This window comes from Heliangelus exortis, chromosome 1 (genome assembly GCF_036169615.1).
Source record: "Heliangelus exortis chromosome 1, bHelExo1.hap1, whole genome shotgun sequence".
Lineage (NCBI taxonomy): Eukaryota > Metazoa > Chordata > Aves > Apodiformes > Trochilidae > Heliangelus > Heliangelus exortis.
The window spans coordinates 146,742,749-146,761,780 of record NC_092422.1 but is presented as its reverse complement, the minus strand read 5'-3'; the positions used below and the strand labels follow the sequence as shown (position 1 = coordinate 146,761,780).

The following is a 19,032-nucleotide window of genomic DNA, read 5'->3' as shown; positions in this document are numbered from 1 at the left end:
TACCAGAAGAGTACCTGCAAATTAGCACCTCTGCTCAGAACAGGACTTTACTATTGACTAGCTCTACGTAAGGCAAAGCAGGTCCCTTGTGGAAGGTGAAATGAGAAAACCAAGAAAAGCCTCCTGAACTTCCTATGGAAGCAAAGCAGATTCTCCATAGGGATGGCTGGGTCTCATTTTCCCTAGTACTCAAATGCCCTCAAGACCTCTGCCATGGTTGCAATAAAACCTCTTCCCAAGTGAACTTACACCTCAATTTCTCTTTCATTTCCAGTGATCCCAACAATGGCATCATCAAGCAGCTCCTGCACCCAAGTGGCTGGAATGAGGAATCTTCTGTGGCAGGGACAGACCATAAATCTGTCAGGATGGGACAAGGCTATTTGGGAAGGATGCCATGAGTATGTGCAGCTGGAGAAGGGATTCTCTAGAATTTCTTCACAGAGGTCATGACAAATGTTTCTTGACAAACGTTCATGGATTTGGTTGTATTTCAGGGACACTGTAGCGTGAGTGCAGGTCCCAGGTGATACTCCGATTCTCCACCTCAACATCAAGTGAGAAAAAGCCTTCAAAAATTCAGATCAGTAAGGTTCAAACACACTCTGCAAAATGCGCTTTTCTTTACGTGGAACGACAGATCCAAAATATTAGCAGAAGTTTATGCTCAAGAAATGGCTGAGAACTGTGAAAGAATTGGACAACGTGGGCAATTCACAGCATAAATCATATGCTAGTTACTGTGATGGAGCACAGCAGCCCTAGCAGATCCATTACTCCCCACTCTGCAGAGACACAAACACTTCTCTGTTGACAGAAACGCTCATCTGCAGCACTCATAAGATCTATTGGTGTTTGCAAGCTGCAGGATTTTCCTGAGAGGAGTAGGAATTAGGGTGTGCCTACATTTGGCAACGTTATTTCAAATCCAAGATAGATTACAGATGATTTATAAACCTCCCTCAAACATAATGCTCTTTCTAGAGGTGCTTGTATCTATTCAACAGCCATGCAACTCGGTGGCCCAAGAAATTACATTCTACAAGTTGTTTTATTTTAAAAATATCTTTTTAATATGTATTTCAAAGGCTTATTTACACTAAGTACAATTATTAACTGTTAGGAACACAGGCAGATGTGTGAATCAGCACACACACCATAGTTCTCAGGTTCATTTATCCACTTACACATTTCCAAAATCCAAGATTTGTCCCAGTTGACTTGGCTCTAACAGGTACAATTGGAACAACAAATGTGTTATAAACCAGAACAACATCAAAAGTATTAATTAGTTCTGTGTCCACACTTCAGTCTTCCCTTTAACAATTTACACTGTACTTAAAACTGCAGTGCATGAGCATCTAACAAAGGCTTCCATCAAAGATTAGCAGATTCTCTTAACCAGGTGAAACTTTATACACTAAGTCCATAAAAAGCATATACTTTTCATCATGTTTAAAAAATAAAATTACGCAAGTCTTGGGCTGCCTTTCAAGCACCAAATTCCGTTTGTATGCACCCAGCTTCCATTAAAAGCAGGGAGAGATGCAAGATGTCATCCATTTGACCTTCACTGAGTGAAATGAAACAGAAAAGGGGAAAAAAAAAGGTGGGTTAAAAAAAAAAAAAGAGGCAGATTTCACTAGAGGTTATACAGCAACAGAGCCAGAGGCCAGACTTGGGAATCCTGACAACTTTACCCACACGCTTCTGACTATATTCATTGTGGGGAATAAGGGCAAATAAGGAAAAGGCAGTGATGTTGATTAGAAAGAAAAATGGATTAGAAAGCAGTGTCATTACAGTGGGTCAAAAATAGAAAATATAGGAAGAGAAAAAAAATTGAGAATAACACACAAAATAATGAAAGCTACCATCAAAAAGGAAGTAAGATGATATAGTGCAACAGCAAGCATAGATAACAGAATGTACGCTGAAGAGAGGAATTTTTCAGACATGTTGAACAGCTAATTGTCAAAATATTTCCAGTAAATACACAGATGCTGCATGTGCCTCTACTAAGTGTATTTACTACTGTATACAATGGCCTGGGTGGGAGGTTGATGTTGAGGGATGACAACTCTTCTCTTTACTCATCATCCATCCCAGCCCCTAATCACATGTGCAGCTGCTTCAAAAATACTATCACAGAGCATTAGTTACTGACTGCCCTTGGCAAAACCCAAAGGCAGCTGCGACCATTGCCCACGGTGCTTTGAAAAGGAGAATTACTTTATATTCTGTATAAAAGCTGTGTAAAGGCTCGAGACAGAGTCTCAAGGGCAGATGCTTCAAAAATGCACTGCTAAAGTTGATGACAATTACAGCACAAACCAGAAAGGTGATACAGTTGTCTCAGAATCAGACACCTCACATTTGGGTAACAATCAGCAGCTCACCACGTGGATCCCAGCCCAGCCAACAGAGCCCTGCTGCCCAAGGTAGAACTGGGCTCAGTACGGGAGACTTGAGTGGACATTTGGGACAAAAAGATGTGAACATGGAAGATGGAAAGAATGGGTATGTCCAGCCTCCTGGGCACTATCTGTCCTTTCTGAAATTATCAAACACAGAAATAAGCTGAAAGACCAGATGAGATGTTCTTCCATGCTGCTGGCCTATTTTGCATATGTCTGAACAAAGTCCAAACACATCCTGTCCTTAAAATACTGAAAGTGTTCTCCACAGGCTCCAGATAAAATTACCTCCCAACCAAACCCACCTTTCTGACCACCAAAAACCCCTCCCCTCCAGGGCTCTACAAAAATCATAGCTGTCTGACACACTTTATTCCCCCTAAACAGTTTCTATAAAAGCCTCATTTTAAAAATGTGACTGCTGGGTAACTACTGGTAATGGGGAAAACACAAGGCTCTGGTTTCAGCAGTTGCACCTATGTAATTAGAGAGGGCCCAGGCAGAAGTCCTGCCAGTGCCACTGACAAAATTCATCCTTACAAGGACACCAGAATAGATGGATCCACAGAGCAGAGGGATGAATCCACCCCTATGTCCTACAACAGCACAACATCAACACGAATCAAATCAGAAGGAAAACACACAGGGAAAAGGTTGCTTTGTGTTTTCATCCCTCTGTACCCAAGCCTTTTGCATTCCAGTTCCCAGCCCAACTGTTCACACCCTCCATCACTTGACAACTACAGCCGGCTACAGAAATCTTTATCCCTGGAGGGCTGCATCTTCTCTGAGGAGGATGCAAGTGGCAGAGAAAAGGCATCATGAGCTGCGGCCACAGATTTGCTCGATGTGGTAGATCTCCTTAGGACAGTCAGCAGACAAGATGAGAGGTGCATCCTCTGTAATCACAACATCGTCCTCAATGCGCACACCAATGCCACGAAACCTCTCTGGGGCACCAACATCATCCTCAGGAATATAAATGCCTGAAAGAAGGGAAGGAAATTAAAACATACAACGCTGTCCAGAACAACACCTTTCCCTTTCTGCACCACCATGAGAGCAGCGTTGGATTTTTCAGCAACATGACTTTGATCCCGAAAATTTTTAATAAGGAAAACTACTCTTTCCTCTCATTCATGGCAAATGATGTCCTAAGAAAGGAAAGCATCCCTCAGAGCCTACAGACATTAGAATCTTAATAAAAACTTCCACAATTACAACTGTTTGGGTTTGTTGTTTTTTTTCACTTCTTGCTTTCAATGCTATGTTCACAATGATGATTTTTAAAATGTTCTGAATAGAGAGAAGAGCCAACCATTTAAGTATCAGTGTTGAGCTGACAACTCCAAATCCATGATCAAGTAGAAAGATTCATCGTGAAATGTCTGATTTGCAAAGCTGAGTTGTGAATCTTCATAACTGCAGATTGCAATGCTTGGGACTCACATTACCTGTGACTGGTGGTAGTTCAGTCACAGCAACACAGAACACAGTACAAGTGGACTGATCCTGCTTCTCTGCACCTCTATTGACCTGCACTGATGTGGGTCAAACACTACCAGCCTGAGGTCTGCACTCTGCTGCACAGACACCTCCTAAGCATTTACTCACACGATTTGTCACCTTGATTGTGTCTGGGAGTGGAATAAGACTGTAATGATTTCCAGCTTTGACAGAAAGGGCCTGAATGCTTTGTTCTGAGGGACCAAATAACTACTGAAAGCAATACTGTATCCTCAGTGTTGCATGGTTTTGTCTACCACTGACTGGCTATCTTTTTACCTGGTTCAATGGTTATCACCATGCCTGGCTGGAGTGGAAGTGATCGGGATATATCTGGGGTATCATGAACATCCATGCCCAAATAATGGCCCACATGATGGGGGCAGTACTTTCGAACAGCCTAGCAGAAGACAAAACAAGTGTCATGGAGGCAGCAAAACACAGTTCATTGTCTTAATACAAAAAATGGAATGGAGAGACAGAATAGTTATGCACTTAATTAGCAACCTTACTGCCATCACTAGGTCACTAGGGGCTGCCTTCCATTTATCAGAACTGGATGGCCCTCAAAGCCCACCTGTATCAGGTGCCAATTACAAGCATATTGCAGGCTGTCTTTTGCCCTCACTAAAAAGGACAGCCCAAGCCATTCACCACCTCAGCATGTCAGGCAAGAATTCAATTTTGGGCTCTCTGAGGCTGCTTTGCAACCCCAACCCTTTCTATTCCTTAAAAATCCAAGCCCTGCATCACTCCTGCCAGCAAACCCTGACAACCAGCAGCAGCTGATCCAGCTGCCACACGATGTGGCAAAGACGTCTTGTCGTGCACAACAGAACAAATGCTGTGCTGATTTCACTCAGCAGCTACAGCAGGATTTTAGTCCACCTCTAACAGGACACAGACGGTGCCTCCCCCGCCCTGCCCCGCACCATCCTCATCCCCCTCCCTCCAAAGAGCAGCTTCTTGACAGCAGGAATCAAAGAGCTAATTCCTGCTCTGCACCATCCTCCTGACATTCACTCGGGAAGGAACTGCAGACGCTGCTCTCATCTGGCTGTGCTGCTGCCGCCTGGTGACAGAAACCGGCATCGCAGCCTCGGCTCAGAGGCGAGAACGTGTGCGGCTACCGCGCCGAGACCAGGACAATTAAATCTGTCAGAAATCTCTCCTGCTGCCAAAGGGGTAGTTCCATCACCTGGTTCCACCATCATCCTTGTAACAGCATCAGCAGCCGTGCAGGTCTGCAGGGAGTGGGACCGGATAAACTTCCCTTAAGTGCAAACCCATCCTATTTCATCTGTAGTCTCCCAGTCTCCTGCACCAGGGAGCTCTGTGAATCCCAACACTGACACAAAAAGGTGTAGAAGAGGCAGCAGGCAGACCAACTGAGAAGAATGGGCTGTACCTTTTGGTGGCACCGCAGTTTTATGCTATGTCAAACAGATCACAAATCTACGACTAACTGCCTGTGACCAGCTCTGGATGCAGAATTTTGTGTCAGTCTCAATGTCTCTGCATGTCCCTTCTGACTGCCCATATTCTGAAGCTGCAGCTACACTAACAAGTAGTGCAGCCCAATGGGAATGGATCTGCAGAGTGGAACAGAAGAAATATTCCTACTATGTTCATAAAACTGGAGGGTTACTTCAAACCAGATTGCCCACTCAGTGGTTGAAATACATCTCTTACACCTCTAGGTTTAGCACTGAGAGGAATCCAGCCTGGAGCCTAGACCAGCCCACATGAACTAAAGCACAGTGCATGGCAACAATTAGAAGTTAATCTTAAAAGCAGCATTACTGAGCCAAACTAAAGCCACTGACATAGAACAAAAAGAAAACAGTCAGACCTAGTAGGGAAGAGTAAAAAAAACTTCAGGAACCTTGAAGAAGTGGCTGTCTGTGATGCTGCTCTTTAGGATTCCCAACTCCTTCAGTTTCTGTCCGATAAGGCTCAGCATGAGGCTGTAGATATTTTCTAGGCTGACACCTGGGGAGCAGAGGCTCAGACAGGACTTCTGGATGTCCAGGACAGCCTGGTATATTTCTGCTTGGGGTTGGGTGAACCTGAAAACCATTGAAGAAAGGAACAAAGGACATTCCTCACAATTAAACCTTTACCCAGAACTTATTTTGAGGACAGATGCAGCTCAATGTCAGCATGGAAAGTCAAAAAGGAAAGCAACTGGCATCACTGCAACAATTCACTGTTCAATACACTGAGCAGAGAGGCAGTGTTTCTCACCTGACAACCTAACCTCAAAACAAAGCAAGGCAAAGCTACTGCAGGAAAAAGAAAGCACTTGAGCAAAAAATATATAGGAATCGAACACACAACCACAGGGATATCACACCAGCAAATTCACTACTGACATAGTTGTGTAAGGGTCGACTGAAGTCTGTTCTCTTACACACAGTCAGCCACAGGTAAATGCATAAAAGCCCTCTCTGCTCTTCAGATGTACTGTAATAGCTGAAAATAGCAGTAATCACAGATATTCATGCAGTAATTAATGAGGCAGTGGGGAATACATCTTCTTATGCTGAAAGATTACTTTTATATAATTTGATTACTCTGAAGATCCACAGAATGGGACATGTTAAAACTACTCACACAGATACTAAACACACATACACTCAATCCATCCATTATTTTAAAACTTCACAAAACTCTCCAAAGCATAGCATACCTTCCATTGACAGGCCAGGTACGTGTGATGTCACTTACATAGCAGGAAGACTCACATCCACCATCTAGCAAGACCAGTTCACCATCCTGAAGAATAACAGAAAAAAAAAAACCTCCCTGTGGATCAGTCCAGCTATTAACTGAATTGATTTTTTTGTCTGTGAGCAGGAAAGGAGATTATGCATTTATTTTTGCAAAGCAGCTGCAGAGAAGTGAACTCCTTTCGCAGAACACCTCGGGTGCTACTGTTTATAAATAGCTATTCCAGTTGTTTTGTTTCTCTGCAAGGTAGTCTCTGACTGTTAGGCTTATCTACAGCCTGAACATTTAACACGCTGCTTTTCAAACACTTTGGAGTAAAACCCACCATTTTTCTTGAACTATTCTGTGCTCCCAGACATCAGTCCCACTCACATCTAGATTGTTTACTCCAGCAATTTATACTAGTGACTCGTTCCACTAGAAGCCCTCTGCTAGTGGCTGAGACAGAGGAGTTTTTGAGTAAAAAGAGATTTCTGAGCTACCCACAAGATCATTACCAGTTAAAAATTTAGCCTTGTCATATCAGAGGACTCAGCAAAAGCACTTCTCAGACAGTGTATCACTACTGTAAATGCACTATTGAATCTCCCCTGCTCTCTTCCAGGACTTCCTTTACTGCTCTAAGACGTACTTCTGAATCTACCTGGTGATGAAGAAAAATCTTTTGGAGATGTGAACCTCAAATTCACTTCAGCAAAACTGCTCTATGTCAATTAAATCACTGACTGGGTATCTTTCAAAAAGCCACACAGAAAAGACATGTCCTGGCTCCTCTTGTTGTTCCACAGGGTTAGAATTTGCCTTCATTAAGTGCTGATGTGCTCATGGCTGGGTTACACTGAACACCTTCAGTCCAACACTTTTCTTGGGGAAGATTTCTTTGATTTTGTCCAGGAACAAAACCACTGCCTTGCTTTCCCTTCTTAAAGGAACGAACAACAAACACAGCAGTGAGATTAAATTCTCTATGGATTTACACTACATGTAACCCAAGGCCTTTTATAGAGATTCACTCCACAGATCCATGACTGTGCCAGCATCCATGATGTGGAATGACAAGGAGTAATTCTAGCACATTAGGGGAAAAAATAAGAAGCAGATTCTCACTGCTAGCACCGCTTCCAGTGCCAGCTACTATCATTGTGTACAGTTAGGTACCACAAACACACATTAGATAAACTGGCAGTGAGCAAATCTCACTATGCCATTGGACAGGCTATCTATTAAAATTGCATATTTAATTTTTTCAGAATAGCCGGTTCAATTCTTTAAATAAAAAATCCAAATTACAGCAGCTAACCTCTTCTAAGTGATTAAGCAAGCCAAGTAATAATTTATTGGCTAAGGGAATTCAGCCTGTTGTTTGATTGTCCTGTAAGTGCCTTATGTCATGCATCTTGTCCTCTTCCTTTAAAGCTGAGTCCACTAAGTGGCAGACTGAATGAAATCCACATGAGACCATAAGCAGCCTTCAGATACCTTCAAAATTAGACACTTTGTTGGCCTATTTGACAACAAGATCTGTAGGAAGTAGCACACAAAGGAAAAGAAAGAATCAAGTTTATGGTTTAACCTCCTACTTCACAGTTTTGAAAAAAAAGCACCATCCCAAGAAACAGTCATTTAACAACTTTAACAGAAGCAACTCATGAAACAGGAGTTACATGAGCATGCCTGACCTTGGATGACAGTACAACAAAGGATGCTTCTTTCTGCCAGAAGCAGCCTGTCATATCTATTGTATGTCTGTCTCTGCAGATCATTTCAAGGTCTGCTAGCACTCCAGCTTCAAGAAAAGACAAAGCTAGTGGGAAAGTTTCATCCTGCATTAAGACAGAAGAAAAACATGCTCCTCTGAAAAGTGAATCGTGAGTAGACCAGTGGGAGTAGAACTGCTCCTAAAAATGTTTATCTGAATCTAAAGGTCAGGAAAACTGGAGAGGGTTCAATTCAATCACGTGAATCTCCAAAATAAGACACATTAATTTACCTACAGCCATCTAATCCACCTCTCAACATTTACCACTGATCCTTCCTCATTCCCCTTCCCTGCTTTGTTGGCCTACACCAAGTTCAAAATGCTTTTCAGCTTCACCAGCAGGAATGAACTGTTGTGCCTCTATATTGCAAAGGAAGGACAAGCAATGCAAGTGACCATAGAAGATCCCCACAGTGCCTTCACTCTGCCTGCTGCAGTGGTGCCCCCTCTGTCAGGTCAGCAACCTGCCCAGCACTGCTGCACAAGGTGTGGGAGCTGATGTGCTTGAAGTTATTTGCAAGCTTGTTTGCAAATCCTTCTACTCCAAAAAATACTGCAGGAAGCATAGCAAGGACACAAACTAGATGGTGTGATGTTCATCTCCCACTGACAATAAAGCTAACCAGGACAGGATTCTTTTCCTCTGCTCATCTGAAAATATATCCTTGAGTTTTTTGATCTGTTCAGTCAAAATCATAGAATCATAGAATTGGCTGGGTTGGAAGGGACCTCAGAGATCATCAAGTCCAACCCTTGATCCACTACTGCTGCAGTTACCAGACCATGGCACTGAGTGCCACATCCAGTCTCTTTTTAAATATCTCCAGGGATGGAGAATCCACTACTTCCTGGGGCAGCCCATTCCAATGCTTGATCACCCTCTCAGTAAAGAAATTCTTTCTAATATCTAACCTAAACCTCCCCCGGCACAACTTGAGACCGTGCCCTCTTGTCTTGCTGAGGGTTGCCTGGGAAAAGAGACCAACCCCCACCTGGCTACACCCTCCTTTCAGGGAGTTGTAGAGAGTGATGAGGTCTCCCCTGAGCCTCCTCTTCTCCAGGCTGAACACCCCCAGCTCCCTCAGCCTCTCCTCATAGGATCTGTGCTGGAGTCCCTTCACCAGCCTAGTTGCCAGCTGAAAAGCAGCTTGAGGACACATAGAGGGACAGTGTGTCACAGCACTGAATTCTAGGTTACTGGCCAACATATGCTTTACCTTGATGAGCTGATTGTTCTTCACATAGTGCAAAGTGTTGGATCTGTTGCCACCAGCAACAACAGGGGGGTAGGCCAGGATGTCAGCACCACGAGCCCGACACTCAAATTCAAACTGGAATACCAATTCAGAGAGGAGGAGACTGTTAGTGCCAATTCAGGTGATTAACTGCCCTGCACTATTAAAATTCATGTTTTACAACTGTGTTCTTAATTTGTAGAACACAAAGTGAAACTGAAAAGTCAGTTCACTAAAGGAAAGCAGCCTTGAAGATTTACCAAGAGCTGGAGGAAAAATACAGAATTATTCACTTTTCAAGAGTGTTCTAATCCTGCACCTGGCCTCACAGAAGCTTGTTCTGGTGCAAGCTGTTTAGTCCTGCATCAAACATTCATTACGTTGTCATAAATCCAGGAGAGGATTTGTTCTTATATGAAGTAATACTTCTAGTTTTCATACTTTAAAAATTTTCAGAGATTCCCAAATGTCAGCATGACAACAGTGGTGTTTTGCTGTTGTCTTCTTAAATCACAAGATACCATCATATTTATAGCAATATCTATTTTCATGATTGTTGAACTAAGGTTTGAAAAGCATCCACTACATCAACGTCTGAGGGGAAAAACAAACCAACCAAAACTAAACAAAGCCTCAATAATTTTACCTTTCTTGAGTGATGAAGCTGATGAAAGCATGGAAATGAATAAACTTACATCTATAAAGACCTTACATATTATCAATAAATTAATAACATGTCTTTTCTATAATTACCAAAACCATGTGGGACAGAACAATCCAGGATGCTTACATGTAGTAAAGTATATTTTATGATCCTGGAGTAAAAAATTGATACATAAGATACACTTTAATTAAAATAATTTTCTTTACAACTTGGTACTGCTTCTTAGTGCTGTATCAGTACAGGCCCAAAATAACACAGGGTCAAATCCTGTTCATGGTTCTCTAACAGGCATCTCACTGGAATTCCTTACAAAATTCCTTGAACTCCTGAACAAATGTGCCACCCAATTAGTCTGCATTTTGCAACCGAGAGGCATCTACACTGCTTCATGATAGCTGTGGTAATCTGATGTAATAAGAGGCTAGAGTAAAGAGAAACAGCCTTTACAAGCAGATAACCAGTTTAATTCTGTATAACTGAACTGTATTATAGAATAAGATACTAACTGTATCCCTGATACAGCAGGTTTTGTATTGAAATACAGTAGAAAAATCCACGAATGTAGATATGCAAAATGCAGATAAACTTAGATAACCAATACGTTCCTTCAATAATGGTACAGGCAATACAGCAGCAGAATTCCTCACACCAGAATTTTCTGCACATTCCAGGAACCACGAGAGCTGAGTGAAAGAGAAATGTGCTACAGTGTGAGGTACATTATAGAGATTTGACATTTCTAGTTTCCTGGAGGGATAACCAACATCCAGCCTCTCTGTCTCATCTCCAACCATGAAGTACTCACCTTTGCATAGAGAAAGGCTTCATCCACTGGGGATTTGCTGGCAAACATTGTCTCTATAAAAGCCTATGGAGAAGAAGGGCCTTTTAGTTAGCAAAGAACCCTGAACTTGACAGCAGCTTTTTTTTTTGCTTTTTTTTTTAATTTTTTTATTATTATTAATGTGCTGTCTTTTGAGAAATGCCTAAAACTCAGCTTGTTCTGGAACCCGATGCAGTTGAAAATGCAGAGTGCTGTCAAGCCTACAACAAATTAAGATCTGTTTCCTGTGAAACTGTACTTCGGGGCTGACTGACCCTGCTTTTTAAAAAATTATTAGATGAGTGAAGCTGGTCCCATTGGTTGGCATTTTACAAGTTGTCTCACCTATGGATTCCCTTGCATACAACAGGAGTGCCCTAGGTACCTTTTCCTTCAGTCAAGCTGTGCCTCTCTTTTCTATTTGGATATCTATTTTAATAATATTCACAAAAACTCACTGCATTCGAGGTTATCTATCAGATATATTTAAAACTGGTCAATGAATTTGAGGCGTAAGGGGGAACTGTGGACACATGCAGGTAATATGTTCACAAAAATCCCATTTCTTCAAAAACAACAGGATAAACGGGAAAGAAAATGGGTTGGGGAAGGAGAGGGGAAGTTGGAAAGAGAGTAAAGAGGATACATCTGTTCCTGAACAGATATTGCTTTTAAAAAATTCTAGCTGCTGCTGGCTTTTCTTCACTGGAGTTCTCCACTGAGAAGCTGGAGACCAAGCAGTCTTCCAGTTCCTTCTTGTCTTGTGGAGGGAACTGAGCCCAGCTGATGGCTGAGACACAGCAGTTCAGTAACAGCCTAGACCAAACCTGTCCTTCCAAACCACATCACCCCATCAACAACCCTCCCCCCTTTCTTCTTTAAAAGCATGCACTGGCTTCTCTGGAGAGCCCTTGACTCCATACCTCTGCTGTCACCCGTCCAGCTATCTTCATCCTTTCAATCTCTGCTGGAGATTTGACCAGACGAAGGTTTTGCACCAGGTGTCGGATGCCCTGGATGCGGGTTTTGTTCCGAGCTTTTATCTCTGCCAGGGGCTCCAGGTAGTCAGAATGCAGCTCTCTATGCACTGGTTTTGTCAAGTCATACCATACAATGTTCGACTCACCTGGAATGCAAAACAAAAGCTGAGACAGATGAAAATAAATGTAGAAATGTCCTCCCTGTACTGAACAAACTCTCTCCTACTCCTCAGACTGCTGTTACATTTGGGAAATTAATTTCCTCTGAATCTGCATTTACAGATCATAGAGACACTTCTGCTGTCACAAGATATTGGCAATCTCTTCAAAATCTGGAAGATTACCAATGCACAGCATGTAGATTTGACAAATCCCCTCTCCTTTGCAAATGCTGGGGTTTATGATCATCACTGATACACCCTGTACATGAGTTTGTACACTGATCATCACTGTACCTTGCACAGATCCATTCAGAGTCTGAGTCTGTGTATTGAAGCTGCACTTGTGTAAGCTAAGTAGCCACTGCACTTCAGCAGTGCATGTTCTGAATTGTTGTTTCATTTTGCCCATCCCACCTGATGCTGCAGGGCAATTTACCTCTCACCCATCTCATGGGATCAGGGTTATTATCAACTCTGCTTCAGAATATCTTTGGGGAAAAACTCCTTGTTTAAGCCATTCAGAGATGAACTTACTGGGGACAAACTTATTTACCTATGTAGAAAGTTACTTAGAACGTCAAAGTTAGCACCCACATTTTCCCCACAGGACTGTTTTAAATGGGAATGAGTAGAAAAGCCACACTGGGTCACAGCTAAGGTCCACCTAGGCCCTCCTTTGGTGAGAGCAGCTATCAGCAGGAGCTTACAAAACGTCTCTAAGAAACTGGACATTTATAAAAGAGTATTTCCTGTAGCATGTCTTCCCCACTTTTTGTTTCCTTCATTCCAAGGCTGCATCTTCGTAATGGTGATTAACTGTTTTCCACTGATGTCTCCCACACAAAACAAGAAACTTTAAAATCCATTTTTCCTTTTGACATTCCAAATCTTCCACAAATGATCTACAACTTAAAACTTACAAGCTGACAAAACCTGACATCTCCTAATTTTATTTGGTTTTCCTTCCCTTTCTAAAATACAAAAAATAGCAACTAATAATTCCTACTCATCCTCTCTCTACCTTGCGTACCATACGTTCTCTCTCACCCCTTACCCTCCATTTTCTCATTTTCAAACTGAGCATGTTTCCCCAGAATGCACCTCACACACACTCCATACTTTTGATCACCCTTATTGCCCCTTCTGTGACCTTTCTATTTCCAATGCACCCTTGTTTGAAACAAAACAATGACCAACTCAGCTGGTATTTAAAATTCCAGCATTCACTCTTAACTTGTTTGTGTAATCCCCCAAGCACTTGCCCTTTTTATATTGTCATAAACCTTCAGCTTCATTTTATAATGCATTTAAGTTTACCCTGGATTATAAACACTGAGGCTATATGGTGGTGTTGAATGCAAAAGAACACCTCTAAATGACAGCAATGTTTGTACTTCAAGCGTTAACATACACATAAAGAAGGTGAATGGACTAACCATGTCCACATGTGGATCATTTTCCAAGTCTACTGTGAATAAAATACCTTCAAGTTCCTTATGCTTCACCTGGTTCTGGCTCTGTCAGTAAAGATATGACTAAAACAGTACAATGATTTGCAATGCCCTCTTGTTTATGCTGTTCCTTACATTTCACACAGGTGCGCACTGGCATTCATGTGGGCACACAAGAAATTCAGAGGGGAGGAAAAACTATAATTTTCAACACTACATTTCCATTGGTGACCCTCATAAAGCTAACAAGAACTTCCAACTGTCCCTAACATATTGCCACACCCCCTGCACCTCCTCAAGCTTATGATACTCCTGAATGGGTGTCAAAGACCACCCACCAGACCCTGCAAGCCACGTCTCATTTCATTTCCTCTCCATTTTTTATTACCTTTCAGCTTGGCCACCAAGTGCCTGAACTCCTCGATGGTGTAAGCTTCATCCACTCCTGTGAGAGCAATTGCCCCATCAGTGCCTGATCTGGGCCCATCCCACAGCTCTCGGCTCGGATCTCTCCGAGGCACAAAAAGTATGGATTTGTGGGAGGGCAGCGCTTTGCCAGGAATGCTCTGCAGCACCAGGATGCTGTCAGGCTCCTGGAACCCGCAGAGGTACAGGAAGTTAGTGTCCTGGTGGAAAATGTAGGGGATGTCATTGCTCATGTAGTATGTGGGGTTGGATAACAGAATCACTGTGTGGTCCAATCCATCCCAGCCACGGGCTTCCTTCTGGATCGATGCCATCAGTTTGTGTCGGCGCAGAGCATATTCCACCTGTGACAATCCTGGGGTTACCTCTCCTGTGAACACAAAACAAGTCAGGCTGAGAAATTCAAGGTACTTGTACTTATTAGACACATGCCTGATTCCTGCCTACTCCTCCCTGCCTTTCATACACGACTTCATCGTGATCCATCATTATTCTTTCCATTGCTTTTTCATGCATCCCTTCAGCTTTCCTCCCAGTAGCATATCCTAACCTGATCAGCTCCTCCACCATGCAAAGATAGAAAATTATTATAATAAATCAGATTTTTTGTTATGGATCTCTGTGCAAAAGCAGAAATCCCAAAGTCTGGTAGATCTAGACAAACACCCAAACCAGATGGATGTTTTCAGAAAGAAAGGTGAACGAAAGGGAAAGGATGAAGTGAACTGGACTTTGCTGAAAATTGATGGGATTTTATGGCATCTGGACATTGAACAGAAGATTACCTTCTGAGCTTGAGCAAAACCTTCTTCAGATAATGCTAGAATGTCTACTCAAATACACACTAAGTCAACATAAAGTAACCAGTTCTATACCATAATGGGCGGAGATCAGGCAGAAACACAGAGGGTGCAGAGTCCAACCAGTCACAAGATTCCCAGCAGAAAGAAACCATGAATTGCAGCCTGGTGGCAGACACCAATTAAGACAGGAAATCTTCTCCAGGGCAGACATAGCTTTTCTCAATAATTAACAATTTTAATTTTCTGAAGTTAAATAGTGTATTCCTAATGACCATAATCATAAACAAATGGTCTCTTAGAAGAAAGCATGTTTTAAACTGCTCTGATCCCAAAGGATGTGAAGCACAGCGATCAAGACACTCGACAAGACCAGACTGAAGTTGAAAGAACAACCCACAACCACTTAAGTATGTATTTTTAAAAATGTGAAACTCCTTAACTATGATTCAAAATAATACATAATTCCTAACTGGTATTTTGGCTAATAACATATTTTAATATTGACTGCATTTTCATGCTATTAACTTTCTACTTCCGTAATTTTTCTTCCTCTTTAATTTATTACACAGTAACAAGTCAAGAATAAAAACTGAAATTTGACTTGTACTGTAAGTGGATTCTTGCATGAACGGGGTGGGAAGGGGAAGTTCTGCCCATAATGTTTTTCTTGACAATGTAAGAGTTTAAGAAAATCAGATGCACTGCATGTATATTCAACTTTACAAATTTTCAACAACATACATCCTCAAAGCCTATATGGTGTAAATGTCTTTAAAAAAACAAACAAACAACAACCAAACTAAAACAGAGCCATCAAACTTGTTTTACACCGTAGAAACTGCTTTTAAAAAATCTGACACCCCATTTCTGTAATATTATACTTCAGATTTCCTGTGCTCTGCTGCATTCCAATCTGCTTTTTACTGCCACAAAAAACCCAACGAATTTCAGGAGAGGCAGTAGGGTAGGACATGTGAACTTCATTTGTCTTCCAACTACAAGGCCTGTAAATTCCCTGACTTAAAGACATTTGCTTTTTGAAACAATAATTGCAATGAAACAATGTAATATTTTACAAAAAACACCACTCTTCTATGAAATAAAAATTTATGTGGACAGGTATAATTCAGCTGCACTGTTACTGTGAGCTGCTCATCCGTGCCCTGAGCAACCTGGGCTAACACTGAAGTCATCTCAGCTTTAAGCAGAAGATGGACCTCATGAACTTCCTGAGGTCCCTTCTGACCTGAATTATTCTGCAACTAAATACATATATATAAATATGTTCTCTCTGTATATGAAAAAATAACACAGAATCAGAATGTTTTCCTGGATGTACTCTTGAATATATTTTACTTCTAACTTTTTTATTTTAGATCTAATCACTGTTATACCTACAGGCTCATTTTCATTATACTCATAAAACTGCACAGCCTCAACTTCTCTTTCATCAGTACCTTCTGAGTTTATAGCCACAAGTCTCTTTTTTCTTCTTTTCCTCACAGCTTGAACACACTTCTGAAGAGACTATGTTCTTTAGATGAAGGGTGTCCAACTCTCCATATGTCTCTCCTCAGTCTTTTCTGAATGACACCTTTATTTTGTGACTTACAGGACATTACATATGGAGCATTCTGGAAGTTTTAGTTCCACAAAGGACTCTTCCTTAGTATAAATTTTATTGTATTTGCAAGACAATGAGCTCCCAAGATGCCGCCCCCATAAAAGATCTGCAGTACTGAAGTCAGTGACATCAAGCACTCCATGAGAAAGGTAAAAAGCTAACATGTGAAGCCTATTTTTGGAATCAGTATCATGTCAGACAAAGAAATTAATTACTAAATATGATTACTGACTAATTAAGTTAATCATAAATGGCTCAAAACATAGACACCTCTATGATGCAGCAAATCAACAGTCTGCCCTGGACATCCCAGAATAACTGAGGCACGAGAAAATACCAACAATTGGCTCACATGGGGCCTGAACCTGACCTGGTTTGAGAAGGTGTGGGTGTGTGAAGGGGCTGGGCTGGCCCAAATACCGATTTGGAATCTTCTTCTGCTGGACAGGCTGGATGGAAAATCTTCGGAGAGCACATGACTTGCAAACTAGAGGAAAAGAAATACACCATGTCAAGGTAAAGCACCTTTCCAGTTAGCAAACTGCAGAATTGTACTCTGGCCATCTGACTCGTAGTAGCTGTCGTTCACCTTGTGTGATACAGGTATCCCTCCTTCCTTCTCAATTTGTTGTGTACCACAATCATCATTAAACCATGTGCACACAACTCATAATGAAATATTAAACAAACAGACCTAAAGCAATTAATGTATGCTAAGCCTGACAATCCAGAAACAAAACCCAGGAAAAAAAACCCACCTCCTACATCAATTTGCATGTGACCAATTTCTACACTTGGGGCTCTCCCTCCCTTGCTTCCCTCAAATGCTGCAGGCTTAAGACACAGCACCTATATACAGTCTTTTCTTGACTACAGCTTCTAAAAATGCCACCCCTGTCTAAAAACTGTATAGCTTTCAAGGCCTTTCCAGTTTTTTTTTTTTTAGTTATTATTAGTAATAATAATGCCATAAATAAATCATCAACTGATACGGGTTGATATAGCAATGCGGGTTTTTTCTCCATGAAATATACTCAAGATTCCCTGGTTATGTATTTAATGTACTTGACAGTAGCAGTAAGCAAATTGAAAATGCTTCCTCAGAAGCATACAGCTACATAGCCCACCTACAAATCCTTATATAGCCAAAGCAGACAAGTTTTAAATGCACAAGTGTGCATTTGGGAGCTGGGGAGTGTGCACAATAAGGCAAAAGCTAAAATTAAACATCATTGTTACAAACTTTACCAGCTTTGGAATCCTCAATCACAGCCTTCTGCAGCTGAAGAACTGTTTGTGCCTAGATAGAAACCATCAGACATAGGGAAGAAGAGGATAATCAGTTCCCTAACATCTTCCAGCTGATGTTTTGGAAACCGCTACTCTTTTATGTCACTTACCGTGTGCCTGCTACAATATCCATTCATGCCGCCATATCACAGCACTGGATTATTGTAACACAAAATAATAATCAACCCTTCACTACCATGAACAAGTATAACACAGACTTAAAAACTGGCTGCCGTTCAGGGAGCTGAGACTCAGAAAACTGATTTACATATCGGCTCTGTAGGAGACAGCGTGATTAGCCATTAACCAAAGGTTATTTGCGCGCAGCAATGGACAATCGTAACATAAACCGCTGACAATATGATGGTTGAGTGAAGTAACACCCTGGACACCCAGGCCATGAAAAGTAACTACAGCTTTTTGTGCAGTTTCGAAACCGAGTGTTTTCACTGCTTCTCTTCCTCTACACAGAAAACAGACCGTGCAACAAGACGAGAGAAAACGACAGGCACTAAATAAAGCAGCATTTTGAAGGCGCTTTGCACATCGTTGCTTTATTTTTCAGGTCATAAACCGTTCTTCCCTCAGATTCAAGGGAACCCCCGTGACTGGAGCTACAACACCACCGCCACACAGACGCTTTTTCCTGCAGCAAAACAGAGGCGAGGGAGGCATCGCAGCCCGCCCGAAGCGGCCGGGAGGGCTCTCAGCAGCGATACCGCCCGGCGTGTCCCGGGCCGTCAGTCACCAGAGCCCGGTCGAAACGGGCCCAGCGGCACCGACCGGGGCTGCAACGCTGTGAGGCGAAGCAAGGCGAGTGTGGGGGAGAAGACTCTGACCTGAGCAGCCGCGCCAGCCCCTCACCGCCGCCACAAGCCTCTGGCCCGGAAGGCGCGACATCTCCCAGGGACACGGCTACCGCGGGGCCCGCCCGTCCGGCCCGCGCATGGCGGGGCCTTCCCCCGCCCCAGCGCCATGTGATGACACCATAAACGAGCGCGGGCACCCAGCGCTGCCCTCCCCCTCCCGCCGCAACCGAGCGGCGCCACGCCTGCTTAGGCGACCGCGGAGACCGCCTGTCTTTCCCATGGGGGGGGGGAAAAAAACGCGAGGAGCAACCCCAAGCGGGGACTGCGGCAACGGGGAGAGGCGGGCGGCAG

General features: G+C 42.6%; 1 protein-coding gene across 3 annotated transcripts; it reads right to left on the bottom strand.

The window, feature by feature from the left end:
* Window positions 1-1,046: 1,046 nt before the first annotated feature.
* XPNPEP3 (X-prolyl aminopeptidase 3) lies at window positions 1,047-18,863 on the bottom strand. Of its 3 annotated transcripts, none has more exons than XR_011723442.1 (10): window positions 18,712-18,863; window positions 16,953-17,069; window positions 14,118-14,525; window positions 12,061-12,263; window positions 11,120-11,182; window positions 9,633-9,746; window positions 6,616-6,701; window positions 5,122-5,992; window positions 4,203-4,323; window positions 1,047-3,403 (listed from the first exon to the last, which is right to left on the bottom strand). XR_011723442.1 is itself a non-coding variant. In XM_071731867.1 (10 exons), the coding sequence occupies exons 1-10, from the start codon at window positions 18,770-18,772 to the stop codon at window positions 3,237-3,239; spliced, it is 1,524 nt and encodes a 507-aa protein (XP_071587968.1). In that variant the 5' UTR covers window positions 18,773-18,863; the 3' UTR covers window positions 1,047-3,236. The 3 variants fall into 3 exon arrangements, 2 of the variants coding, with proteins under 2 accessions (XP_071587968.1, XP_071587978.1); XM_071731867.1 differs by having other exon boundaries at window positions 5,809-5,992; XM_071731877.1 differs by lacking the exon at window positions 4,203-4,323 and having other exon boundaries at window positions 5,809-5,992.
* Between the last annotated feature and the right edge of the window lie 169 nt (window positions 18,864-19,032).

What these genes read in the sequence shown, in the direction of transcription:
- XPNPEP3 (XM_071731867.1), bottom strand. Translation starts at nt 18,772, where the DNA reads ATGTCGCGCCTTCCGGGCCAGAGGCTTGTGGCGGCGGTGAGGGGCTGG. An exon ending in CCCACACCTTCTCAAACCAG is followed by an intron (nt 14,526 to 16,952) that starts GTCAGGTTCAGG and finishes TTGTGTTCACAG; the next exon opens with GAGAGGTAACCCCAGGATTG. An exon ending in GGTGATAACCATTGAACCAG is followed by an intron (nt 3,404 to 4,202) that starts GTAAAAAGATAG and finishes CCCTTCTTTCAG; the next exon opens with GCATTTATATTCCTGAGGAT.